This window comes from Solea solea, chromosome 8 (assembly GCF_958295425.1).
Source record: "Solea solea chromosome 8, fSolSol10.1, whole genome shotgun sequence".
Taxonomy (NCBI): Eukaryota; Metazoa; Chordata; class Actinopteri; order Pleuronectiformes; family Soleidae; genus Solea; species Solea solea.
The window spans coordinates 11843969-11857411 of NC_081141.1; the positions used below are offsets into that span (position 1 = coordinate 11843969).

The following is a 13443-nucleotide window of genomic DNA, read 5'->3' on the forward strand; positions in this document are numbered from 1 at the left end:
TTTTTTGTTATTAGTCTGCCTTTGTTTGGCTTTTAAGAAACAGAAAGATCTAATATTATGTGTATGCTTGTCATATTTGTATGCACACTTCATATGAAACTGGCTCTGTCAAGCAACACTATCAGACCTATCAGAATTTAACTACAGAAACTCTTCTGGGTGTTTCTTTGTGTTTTCAGTCATACTTCCAACCTGTGTGCAGTGGTCTGTGGGCTTAATCAGCATTGTGTGAAGTCATTTGACAAGTAATATACATTGTTTAAATTTAAAAGTTATGCACTACAGGCTTTAGTTAAAAAGATAAGTGCATGAAATACATAGGCTGAACAACATGGTGGAGCAAGATGGCAGCCAGGAAAAAGCAAGGACCATGCTTACAGTACATACATAAGGCTTATTCTGAGGCTATGAAAACAAATTGTGCTTTCAATGTTTTTTTTTAATGCTGATGTCAATGTTGATTGAAGTGATACATTGGTTCAAAAAGATGGTCCACTGTATTTCAACCTTGGTTAAGAGAGGTCAGACAATTTGGAAGAGCCAATCGCAGTCCAATCCACTGTAAAGCATTTTTAAAAAAACAAAAAAAAAACACAGTTGGCCGAAGTGCTGTTCAGTCACACGAGGATGAACTTTCTTGTGCTGTGTTTTATCAGTGAAAATCTGCAACAACCGATTATTTTCATAATCGATGAATCTGTTTCTGATTATTTTCTCGACTAATCAAGTACTTGTCACTCCATAAAATACCTTAATGTTTGAAAAAGGTTGATGATCGGTGTTGAAATTATGATGTTTTGAAATGTCTTGTTTTGTCCACAAAACAACATTATTCAGTTTTAATTATGTCTTTGTCATGGAGCAAAGAAACCAGAAAATATTCACGTTTAAGAAAATCAGAAAACTTGTTTTAATTATTAAAAAAACACTCCAAAATAGTAGTAGTAGTTGACAATTAATTTAGTAATTGAACAATCATTGCAGCACTATATGTCACTATCATGTGTAGCACTTATAAACCTTTTACCCAGCAAAACTGTTCTTTCAGCTTACTTCAAGTATTTCAGATAATTTGCCTGACTTCAACTCCTAAGACCAAATTCTATATTCCAAACAATACACATGAAACACATTTCTATGAAATGATCAACTTTTATTTTTAAAAGCCTGATCATTTCATTCTAGAGAGGAAATGTGCTCTTAAAGGCTCTTTACTCATCCCAACGTAAAATTTCTTCAGCACAATGGTCAGATGCTTCATTGATCGAGGTATATTAAAGTGTGATTCACAGTCATAGTGGTGAATCTCAGTGTGATTTCATTCAACGTGATTCCCATCACCGATAGTAAAAAAAAAAAGCAGACCTGATAGGCATGAGAAAATTCCTTCATGCTGAAAAAAACATGGTCTATGACCATCGTTCATAATAAACAACAAAAAGCAGCATCTCGCTCTACATAATCATAATGTAAATTATTACACAATATGGCATTTTGTACTTCTAAACTGGAAATGGAAAAGGAAAAAATATGCACCAGTGCTGTGGAGAATCAGAACATACTACATACTTGGCAGTAACAGAGATCATCCAGCAGATAATATCGGATCACTATGACCAAGCTTTATCCCATTTTGCTCTGGCAGTAGATTGACAAGTTCTGGTCATTCACATCTCCTTATTGCAATGGTGAACCTTTGGTGGGGATCATTAGTCTAGACTCCATGTTCCTGATCAGAGGCACTGAGGATGGAGACAAAGAGAAACCAGTTAGACTTATAATCACTGACATAATTAACATTTCCATTAAAAAAAAAATATCCTCTCTGAAAGTGAAGCAGTGCCCAGGTAAGAACATTTATTAATGAAATAGCAATAGATGACTGAGGTATCCATTTATATCATGTTTATTGTTTTTGTGAAGCATATCATGGTTATCATTATAGTACAGAACTATGAAAAATATGGCACTAATGATAATGCAAAGCCTGCAAGACAATGAAGTAGTTAATTAGTGAAAAAAACACCATAGATAAATTGGACTGTAGTGTCACTATGTTTACTTGTCCATGCTGTGAGCTCTTTTCCAAATAATATGCACCAACCTGCACGCTCATATGTTTCTTAAAGAAATGTCAAAACCTTGGCATTTATGCATTATTTTCACTCATCTTCTACCATTTTATCCTTCACATGAGGGTCTTGGCAATCCCAGCTGACAGGGTGAAAGGCAGGGTGCACCCCGGACAGGTCGCTAGTCCAACACAAGGCCACATAAGTACAACCATTCACTCTCACACTCACAACTACAGTCAATGTAGAGTGTCCAATTTGCCTAATCCCCAAATCAAATATGTTTGGACTGTGGGGAAAAACCCTAAGACCCACACACACGGGAGAACATTCAAATTCTATACTGAAAGGTTCTTGTTCCAGAATTATTATGATAATTGATTACTGGAGGAAATGTGAGGAAATGTGAAACTAAAGCTTTTTACATTACCATTGGAGCAGTAGAAATATCCAACCACCAAATATTTTGGAAGATCTGCTGTCTTAACTTCTAACAATAACCCAACCTCAATGGCAGCAGAAAAGTTACAAATACACAGTAGTAGTACATCATTTAGTAACACAAAAAAATACTATACAGACAGTGGTGGTATATTTTAACTTGGAGGTATTAATGTGGACATCATTCCTACCTGTGTAATAAACACTTGAATCCCATCCCTCCTTTAACCAAGCAGAGTTTCTTGTCTCCTCCCTGGACTGGAGGCTTTCATAAGCTGTGAAAAAAAGAAAAAGTTGCCAAACTACAACAGAGTACAATGCCTTACACATGGATAAATGTATCTCAGTCTCTTTTACACACTGTGCATCACAATTAATGTACAACTAATCTGATAACTTTGATTATTCTTCACAAGCAGAGTCAAATAAGCTGTGTTTCAAACTCTTATTCGTCGGCGATAGGGTTAGGTCACACTATGCAACTTTTGTAACATTAAAATAACAGCTTTAATATAAGTGTGTGATGGGGTATTGTAATATGGAGAATGGAGCCTTTTCATTCCCAGTTTGCCACTAAAACTCCTTCCTTCCACTCTGCAAGTTTGCTGAACAGGCGGATACATTAAGAAAAGTGTGCCAGATATCTCCAACTGCCAGACCCAGTTGAAACATTTAGTCTGTATATGTTAAAACAATAACAAACACCAATAAATGTGATAAATAAATGATTTAAATCCTAATTTCACAAGTGAGGCTTATGCATATGCATAAACATATTGTTTTGCATGGGGGCATATTTAACAGCAGTAAAACCAGTCTTTCTGCCACTCCTGTAACATATTATTTCCCCATTCTTCAATTGTAGGCAGGCCAAATACCTTGTGATATACTCCATATAATAAAAAAAACAGTTGCATTGTTCTAAAGCAGTCATTTCCAGAAACTAGGCCGGGATCCAGAGTATTTTTTTCAAGCCCTTCAAGCAGTACAGTTTTGAGCCACATGAGAGCGCTACTTCCCACTCCCCACTACAGTCATAGTTTTGGTCACGTTCCATGACTCTGCACCCACACACAAGAAATGAAGGCTTGGCTGAGATTTATTTATTTTATTTATTTTTTAAAAAGGGCCCAGTAATAAACCCTTGCTTTGTAAAATAAAACACAAAGGCCCACTTAAAACAGGCTGCAGCTAAAGTTAGCCAAACAACTGCTTGTGATGCAACATACTAATAAGGGCAAATCAAAAACAGAACTAGAACTCTTCAGATGCAAATCTGGTGTTGTTATATTCTACTCTGGCTTACTGGTCTATGTCTCTAAATAATGGTGTCTTGTAAGCCTCTTTGGGTTGGGCATAACTTTTATGTGTGGCCCATTAATAAAACTTAAAATCAAGCAGGCCTATCTAAATTTCTATTACCAAAATGTATGTATTGTATGTTTAATGTATCTGTGTTATCTATGTTTTCAATAATACATGTATTAAACATAGTTGTGGTTCATTTACCAAACATATTATATATCTCCTAGTAATTGCCTCCTTAAACTGGAGTATTACAATGTCCTAATTGACCCTTTAAAACAGTGTTTACCACTTTTTATGTTGGGTAACACTGTTCTAAATGGTCAATTAGGACCTTAGAACAATATGGACAGTATATGCACTTATAAACTCACCCCACAAGTGATGAACGACATACAGGTCACCAATCTGTGAGAAGAACCCGCCCACTGCCTCGTTGTTCTCCTGTCTGTACTTGATTGCCCTCGCCCTGTGGCAAAAATATGATAAACAATGGTATATGGTAAGTAAAGTACATCATATTTATTTGATGTTTTATATTAAACTTATTAAGGCTTACCAGTGGTTTCCCCATTCAATCATGGTTCCTGGCTGAAACAGACAACAAGGGGCAAAATATTAACATGTTTTTACTGGAATGTGAAAAAAGTGTGGAGAACACACACTCAAGTGCTATGATATGATCCGACATAAACCAGTCGACCCAGTACAACAGCAAAACAGAGCAGCTCGTCTTATGTCCCGCGAGAGCCCACATTCAAAACTGGAGCACAAAGATTTTTATCATGTTTGAACCCATTCTTCTATTTCTGAAGAGCTAATAATGGGATGTAGATTAATGAGTACGTATAAGAAACACAGACAGCCTTGGAAGGACAAAACAGTCAAATGATTTAATATTTTAATACCACACATTAGCTCACCTAATAGACATTGAAATGCAGTGCAAAGTCTTGAAAATAATGCAGTGAAAACACATCCTGTCAGAAGCTGATCTAAGAGCTGATATAAAAGCAGTCACTTCATTCACATCATTAGCTAACAATATACATAAACAGGCTGTTATGTAATGAAATAAAAGTATGTTGTTGTTCAATCAAACGATATAATGACCATATAGTATAATCATTTCTCTATCACTTTATTAGAATACATCCAGAAAATGTGGGAAACATGTATGCAGTTTTAAAATATTTCTTTCTCAGGGCAATCAAAAACTGCTTTATAGGTCAAAGTGTATATTTAGCGTGACCTACCCTTACACTTAAACAATAGCATGACTCGGGCTTTCTTAAATCTGGAGTGGAACCCTAAATAATGTTATTGGTAAAACCTGTTTCATGTTCAAACATATCTGCTCTGAAAAAAAGGTCTATTGGACCAGGTTTATTTATGAGATACGCATGTTGACAGCTTGCAAATATAAGACCAACTTTCAGTCACATCATTCTAAACCAAATGATAACAATAAATAAGCAATAAAGCTGATGGGGCCCTTAACATGATGCGACTGATTAAAAAAAAAACATTAGACTTGAATTAAGTCCTCAATAGCCACATTGTAAAGGCTGGAAATAACTCCACAGAGAAGAAGTTCACATATATATGGACTCATTTTTAAATAAATACATATAAGTCTTACATAAATATATTTAAGAATATATGAATACCTTGAGGTAATACGTGCGCATTTCATAGATGTTTGGTCCTTGCCTGGGCAGAGGTTCATTCCAGAAACTGAACTCCAGAAGAAGCTGGTTTCTTCTGGAAATCAACATTTTTGCTCTCTCTTTCCGAAACTCTAAATATTCCTGTCAAGGAACAAACAAACAAGATTTCAATTAGGGGACAAACAAGTTATGTCATGCAGTGCCCTCTCCTACAATTTTGTTAAAATAAAACTCATATTTGTGAAGGTTGCATTTAAAAACATTAGCCTCTTTAGACAATTCCCCCATTTTGGGAAAAAGAAGAAACAGTTTGCAACAAACCTTGTTATTGTTCAACTTCTTCAGGCATTCAGTCAAGGCTGGGTACCCACCTTTGTATCTCCATAAATGCACTGCAGAAAAAGGACAGCAGGTGTCACTGCAGCACTGTGTCTGCACTTACACCACCCACACACCCTCATCATCACTTTTTACTGTCACTGACAGAACTTCAGTGTATATAATACAGTGTAAACTTTCATAAGCAGCAGGAGAGATGCTGGTGGTGAGTCATCTCATAGTGCCTGAGTGACTACGTACATCAATCTGCGATGCTCTGTCAAACAGTTTACTTGTAGATTGCGGCCACTTGAAGTTAAGTATTCATGAGGTCTTGACAGTGATACACGGAGAGCACATATGACAACCGGTTACAGTGATGAATTAAATTAATACATTTTGTGTTCACTGTTCTACTGCAGCATACCAGCTTGATCCTGTTCTCCGTACCAGGTATTCCAGCTCCCAACCACCTCACATGGGTAGTCCTTGTCCTGATGGAGCCTCGTTTGCACCTCTGCCCTATAGCCAGCATCACACATACAAATGCATATAAATGGGCACAATAATGACATTCACCATGATGGCCAACTAGAAGCCATCTTACACATGATATTATTCCTGTTTTCTTAATGTTTTGCCAAATTAATCTTGTGATTCAGCCAGCAAGAATCCCATTATGATGTCATTATGATTGTTAATGTGGGAAACCCTACACTTTGCCAGACCTTGACTCAAAAACAGACAACCTTATTCATTTTGGAATATGGTATGTATAAAATGCCCTGCCTACCATGCTCAGGTCTAGCAGGAGGAAGGGGGCTGAGGTCTAAATGAGTGTCAAAGCGCCTACCCAGGATAAAACAACTAACATCCAAGAATACATCAGGAAGATGGCCCCCTGTGATGACCTCAGGTATCTGAATCTCAGCAGACAGGAAGAGCCAGAGAGGCAAACATCGAAGGACAAAACCCTACATGGAATGTTACGCCAAAAAATTGACAAAGTGAAAACGAAAGCCCAATCACAGTAAAATTGTGGAGACTCATTTCTCCCCAACTTCCAAGAAACCACCAGCAATACATTAAACAAATGATTTTAAACATTAATTAAAAACAAGCACAAAATGTCTGCTGGTAGTCTGGCTGTGAGTGGTTTAAGGAAAATCCACACCAGCTGCGATGATTAGGCCTCTCATACTGGCTCCCAGGATCCACCAAGACTCTCACATGCAAGGCAGTCAATCAAGCTTGCACACCTGCAACCCCATCACACACTCAGATGCAGACACATACACACAGTGAAAAGGAAGGCATGAACCTGGAGTGATGAGGCTTAAGAGGACTGGATCATAACCAAGTGGCAAGAGATCAGGAGGAACAGCATCTAAGATCTCTGTCCAGAAGAGCATAGTCCGAGGAACAACAAGATCCTGCGCAGAACCCTCAGGCTCCATAGCCTCTGGTAGCTGACCTGAGCTCATATATTACATAATTATATCCTCCTGATGTATTCATGCATGTTTCATCCTGGATAGTGGCTTTTACACTCATGGATGGCTTCACCAGAGCTAACATCTTTTGTGGTGTGTCATTAGAGTCATTATCAGATCTTCCAGATACAAATCAATATGAATCCGAAAATGTAAGAGCTATTTGAGAACTACTTAATTTTGTGGCATCTGCAGCTAGCATTGGCACGGGCACCTGTATTTCGGCTCCTGCCAATGAGCTGCCACCGATATTTCGGTAAACCACTAGTGAGCTGCCAAGGCAACTACTAGTATTTTGGCACCTGCCAGTGAGCTGCCATAGCAACTGCCGCTGTTTTAGCCATATTAGTGCTATGTCCTTTTAGTATTTCAATTTCCACTTCTTCCTCAGACCCTGATTAGCGCAACACTGGCGGGCCACAACCTGCTGCACCATCAACAGGTAGGCTAGCTGCAGAATGACAGGGTGTGAGAGGCTTGCACTGACTTGCAAATTAACTTTTTTATATGCCATGGCTTTTATGGCTTGATGACATGATAATGATCGTTATGCATGGCATGTGAAATTTCAATTTCAAAGACTATCTATCTGTGTAGCTGTAATGAAGAGTCACCTATTCACAGTTGTGAATTTACAGCAGATTAAATAGATTGGTTACATCAGTGCCTGCAGCCACTCTCCAATAGCATGCATAGGTTAAATATAGCCTATTATTGCCAAAAGGTTTCCTTGTGACAGGATTTCATTGGCATTTCCTCAGGACTCTTGCATCAGCAGTATTCAACAAAAATGAAGGGAAATGATTGAATGACCAAAATGACAAAAAACCAATAAATTAATTGGTTAAGTTTTTAGCAGCAGTATCAATCTCCATGCACATGGCACCACAGCCTACTTGACCTGCAGAGACACCTTGTGGTGGAAGCTGTACAACAAACAGTCACATTCACAAACATAACAACTTCAACATTAATACTAAATTTTGAATTCTGTTGATAATATTCTTGTCATTTACAATTAAGATAAACCAATTGATATACTGGCTCTCAATGGAACCCACTGATCAATCACATAACCATAGTTTCTTTTTGTAATGGCATTTGTATACCACTTAAATGACTTACTGTCGATTATAAGCAAGTTTGAATTATTAATTGGAACACACTATGACGTTGTTTTCTCTAGCAACCATGGTGTTAAATTTGAAATGCCTGTAATTTCCACTGACAAAGATTAGAAGGATTTCTGCATAGAAATAACCAGTCAGTCCATCACAGGGCCACATAGAGACAAACAAACATTCACTGTCACCCTCACACACACCCACTGGCTATTTGACCAAAATGGAGAGTGAGTGAAGTGCTGTGTCTGACAACCTGGCCTCCACAATCAACTGACCCAAACTCAACTGTAATGGTTTGGATTAAGCTGAACAGCAGAGTGAAGGCAAAGCAGCCAATAAGTGCTCAGCACCTCTGGGAACTACTTCAAGACTGTCGGAAAATCATTCCAGGGGATTACCTCCTAAAGCGAAATGAGAGAATGCGCAGAAATATAATATAATATAAAATATAAAACACATTCTGGTTTGTTTAACACATACGTGTTCTTTCACAGTTTTCATAGTCTTCACAAATAATATAAAATAACCACCAAATGAGAGTGCGTCCAAATTTTTGACCAGTACTGTGTGGTGTTGCCCTCTGTTGCTGCAGGAAACAACAGCGCCCTCTGCAGGCAAAAGTCATCACTACAACTGTTCAATTCATACTAACCCATGACCAGAGTTCTAACTGTACAGTTCCATCCACCAAACTGAAACACAGCTAAAAAAAAGCATTTATTTCTCAGTATCCCATCACCGACTTCCTGAACTGGTTTGCTGTAACAAACTATGTTTACATGTCCTGCTCAGCATGACTTTTGAACCTGGTGTGCTTGAGTATCATGGAGTTACACACCAATCACAGTGTTCCCTCCCGCTCAACAAAGCTGCATAACGCAAGAACAAGTAATTGTGTTGCTGAACAATAATGAAAGAGATACCATTCTCCCTATTGCAAGTCAGTGCAACATCAAAATTATCTTCAAGCTCATTTTAAGGTAAAAAATAAAATAAAAAATTGCATAGTGTTGCGTTAAAAGCAGTGAACATACTCACTCCAGACTGTTGTAGGCTTCCAGGCACTCTGGTTTGACATTGTGAACTACAAAAGAAAGAGAGTCAGACTTGTCAGAAATGGAAAATACAAGAAACAATCAAATCCTTCAACAAGGTAATTTCACACTTGAATTCAGCAAAGTCTAAAAAAAAAGAAAAAAGAAAAAAGATTTGCTTTCAATACGTTACGGTGTTCAAATTGAAATCCCTGCATATTGTGATGTACGCCACAAGGAAGATCATAGCTCAGAGAGAATGATAAATCTCTCCACATGAGATGGATACAGTTGTCAGTCACCATAGACTTCGGTTACAGACTTGATACATGAAGCAAGCATATAGTATATGTTGTGGCTGCCTGTACAAGCTGAAGATGTTACAGTGCAGTACTGTTTTGCTTGCTTAGGTCAAATAGGTCAGCCTGGATTCAATTTAATTCATGTCATTTATTTCGATGCTTTCTGCGGGGAGAAATGACTGATAGATTGTTGATATTTCATTACAAAATGATGCAAGTGCATCAAGTCACTTTGGGGGCGACCTCATCTTCTAAAAGAAAATAAAGCATCCCTTTGTATGCAAGTAAAAGGTCTTGTGCCTACATTGAATTTTATACAGGTTGCTGGTCTCCTTCTTTGACAGCAGGTTGGAGTGGGCATCTTTCCTGGCATCGACGTTGTGCACAAATAAGGAACGGAACCAGCTTTTGTCGCTGCTCTCTGAAAACCTCCTACACAAAACAACATGAAAGAAAAGTTCATAAAGGCTCACAGCTACGACACAGAACACAGAAGTTGTCAACAGGGGGACAAAAAAAAGCTCGAAACTTAAAAAGGAGCATGAAGATGTGCATGGCGTGTCGGCTACAAGACAGTCATGCTAATATGCTTTATATATTTTAAAAACATGCATACTGTATGACTGAGTGGGCAGGATGCTGTAGCTTGTGTCTTTGGCATAAAACTACTTTCACCCACTCCAGAGAATACAAGTGCAATATCATCCACTTTGTGAAATACTGTAACAATCCACGAGGCTGCTTTCACAAAATACACATGACTGACTTTTTCTAAAAGTAAAAAAAACAAAAAACAAAGAAAAACTGTATGTGTTATGTTGTACTTAGTGGAGCTCTTCCAAGCACAGCAATGTGAAGACTACAAAAGTGGTATTATAGCAAAAATGCTCCATTCTGAGCTCTGATATGCTGATTTATGGCTTAAACGTCCCACTAACATGCAATATCATGGCAATTTAGATTTACAGTAGTAATTATGCATTGTTTAACTTTTTAAGAGGGGGTTAAACACTGTCCTTTGCAAGATAATTCACCTGGCACATTTTTATACAGCAAAGCAATTCAAATTGCTTACAAAAAATACAAAAAGGCTCCACTGATTTAAAGTAAAAGTGGGTATTTAGTAAGGATTGAAAAAAAAAGTTAAATGGAGAAATTGGAATCAATTAGAAAATCAGCAATAAAGATTACAGTGTTAAACATAGTATGTTACTTAAATGGCCATGGCAGCTGCTCCACTGCATGGTTACACAGAATATGTCCGCTGTTATGCAGCGATAAACAGAGCTCACAGACTCAGCTGGACATCAAATACAAGGACATTTTATCGACTTATTACTTAGATGTCAACACTGACCCAAATTTAAGTGTTGCACAAACAAAAGCCCAAGGAGAGCAGTTGGTATAAGCTTGCTTACGGATTAGGGGGGCAACCATGTCTTGTACGTCACGTTTTGTTTACTCTTACATATGACTTTCAAGGTCTGTTAATCCACAAACGCTTTCTAAACCTTTAGTTTTAATTTTGAGATTTGCAAACTTTCAAGGTCAGTGGGATGTATATTTCAATAATCTCACGGGCCAACAGCTTTAATCAGGAACTATAATTAGATATGAAATTCCCATGGCACCCTTAGGAAAAATGACAACAACCCTGCAATGTTGTATAGTGTTAAAAACATCTTGTTGCATGTTAGGGAGGCTCAGATTGTCACAGAACAAAGTTCAGACAGAGGAGCTGTAAATGATTAATGGTGGCTTTGAAAAATGCCTCGTAAAAGTACAACACAATGTAACACAGATACATCTATCAGATTAAAATCAGTAATCTGACAGAATTAGGAGGAGCATCTTGGTGATGTAAGTAACTTGCATTCAATGCGTCCATGACTTTCTATCCCAGAAAAGGGGGTACATTTGTTGTCATTTGCAGAGATTAAATTAGATAAATACCAAATACCAAATCTGTCTTGCATTTTCAGAGGTGTAATCTACACACATCAGAGATAATATCCACATACAGAGATACAGATTATTACGTATTTATGTAAATTGATACAGAAAGCAAAACACAAAATGGATTTTTCATCCAAAGGTTTGTTTGACAAAGTTCATTTTTTTTGTATACCTGTTTAATAAACGTGATACTTTCTTTATAGATTTTAAAATATAAAATGTATTATTGCACTGCAGTGCAGACACAGAGCATATTGGAGAGACATACCATGTTTATATGAGTTAAGCGATGTGTGTATGATTTATTGTCAATCAACTGTTCAATGCATCCTGTCAGCCACTCAAAATGGTATCTTCCATAGACATTTTTGATCTAAAATAGCTGTCTACAGAGCTGGAGATACTAGTGATCTCTATGTGCAGTCATCAATGAGGCTACAAATACATTATATATATAAAATAATAACTACACCATGATACAGCCTACTGCAATTTAAGTCACTTCACACCTCAATGGTGTCCTGTAGATTATACTACACCATTCAGTTGTGAAAAAAAAGTAGTAGTACTGAGGATATTTATTATAAAAATATATCAATACTTGATTCACTATAATACAGTTTAGTGGAACCAGACTCTCACTGGTGTCCTGTAGATTGCAGGTCACGACTCAACTTGAATAATTTGTTTTTGAAATAAATGTTGATAACTTCTCCATATTACAATTGAACATTCTCCACATCTCACTAGTGTCCTCTAGGTTATACTACTTTGTTTTGCTTTTTAAATTAATATAATTAATTCCTGGGAATTTCATTAATGTCAATACATTCACTATAATGGCACGAGACTCTATTTACACTTCATTGCCTGTACTACACAATCCAGTTTTCAAACAAGGCGCCTTTACATAATTTCTGTGAATATTTATTAAAAGAGTTCCTTGTTTATGCTTATATAGTTGGAAAGTAGATTGATTGATTAACAGGGGTTTTGAAGAAATGGTGGGGTTTTATAGGAAAACAGTACCACATGCACTATTCAAGTTGCCAAAAAGTATTTTGTGGGTTAATTTTGCTTGAAAAACACATTATTGAGGGGGAAAAGTAAAGCCCACTCAGCCCCACAGATACAGGTATTTAAACAGGTGAAACGGGCTGACAGGTGTCCGTAAACTAACACATATAACTGCGGCTAAACTCACCTGCTCGCCCGGTGCACGTTCACTGAAAACCTGAGCATCGTCTTATGTCCTTTAAACCACACACAGGGAGCCGCCGCCATGTTTCATAGTCGAGTAGAAAACGTCTTCTGACACGTAAACAATCCAGAAGGGTTAATGTTTACCCCACTGCTGTCTGTCACTGATCAAATTAAAACCATCAGCACTGTTTCAAAACACACACGTGACCGAGTGACGCAGCACGCAGTGATCGAAACGCACGATCGATCGATCAGACCCGAGTAGTTGAGCGTGAAAGACAAGATGACAACGTAAACTTTACTTCGAAAACTTTACTGCGTGTACAATTATTGCATCATTATTTTATCACTTTTTATTTAAGTGGTATGTGGTTTATGCATAATATCTTAGATATTATTTGTATTATCAGAAGAAGAAACATATATTTAAACAATTTGAAAAAATATAAATTGTATACGTATATATATATATACATATATAGTGTATAGAGCTAAAATGAATGTGCAATTTATAAATGCATGACT

The 13443-nt window shown here is 37.3% G+C and overlaps 1 protein-coding gene across 2 annotated transcripts; it reads right to left on the reverse strand.

Annotated features, from left to right (window-relative positions):
- Positions 1-880: 880 nt before the first annotated feature.
- On the reverse strand, positions 881-13122 carry nipsnap1 (nipsnap homolog 1 (C. elegans)). 2 transcript variants are annotated; one of them, XM_058637279.1, is made up of 10 exons: positions 12920-13122; positions 10064-10191; positions 9462-9507; positions 6234-6328; positions 5810-5880; positions 5489-5629; positions 4378-4409; positions 4193-4287; positions 2705-2788; positions 881-1742 (listed from the first exon to the last, which is right to left on the reverse strand). In XM_058637279.1, the coding sequence occupies exons 1-10, from the start codon at positions 12997-12999 to the stop codon at positions 1678-1680; spliced, it is 837 nt and encodes a 278-aa protein (XP_058493262.1). In that variant the 5' UTR covers positions 13000-13122; the 3' UTR covers positions 881-1677. The 2 variants fall into 2 exon arrangements, with proteins under 2 accessions (XP_058493262.1, XP_058493263.1); XM_058637280.1 differs by having other exon boundaries at positions 6257-6328; positions 12920-13060.
- Between the last annotated feature and the right edge of the window lie 321 nt (positions 13123-13443).

What these genes read in the sequence shown, in the direction of transcription:
- nipsnap1 (XM_058637279.1), bottom strand. Translation starts at nt 12,999, where the DNA reads ATGGCGGCGGCTCCCTGTGTGTGGTTTAAAGGACATAAGACGATGCTC. An exon ending in AGAAGTTGAACAATAACAAG is followed by an intron (nt 5,630 to 5,809) that starts GTTTGTTGCAAA and finishes GTTCCTTGACAG; the next exon opens with GAATATTTAGAGTTTCGGAA. An exon ending in TGTCGTTCATCACTTGTGGG is followed by an intron (nt 2,789 to 4,192) that starts GTGAGTTTATAA and finishes TTTTTTTCACAG; the next exon opens with CTTATGAAAGCCTCCAGTCC.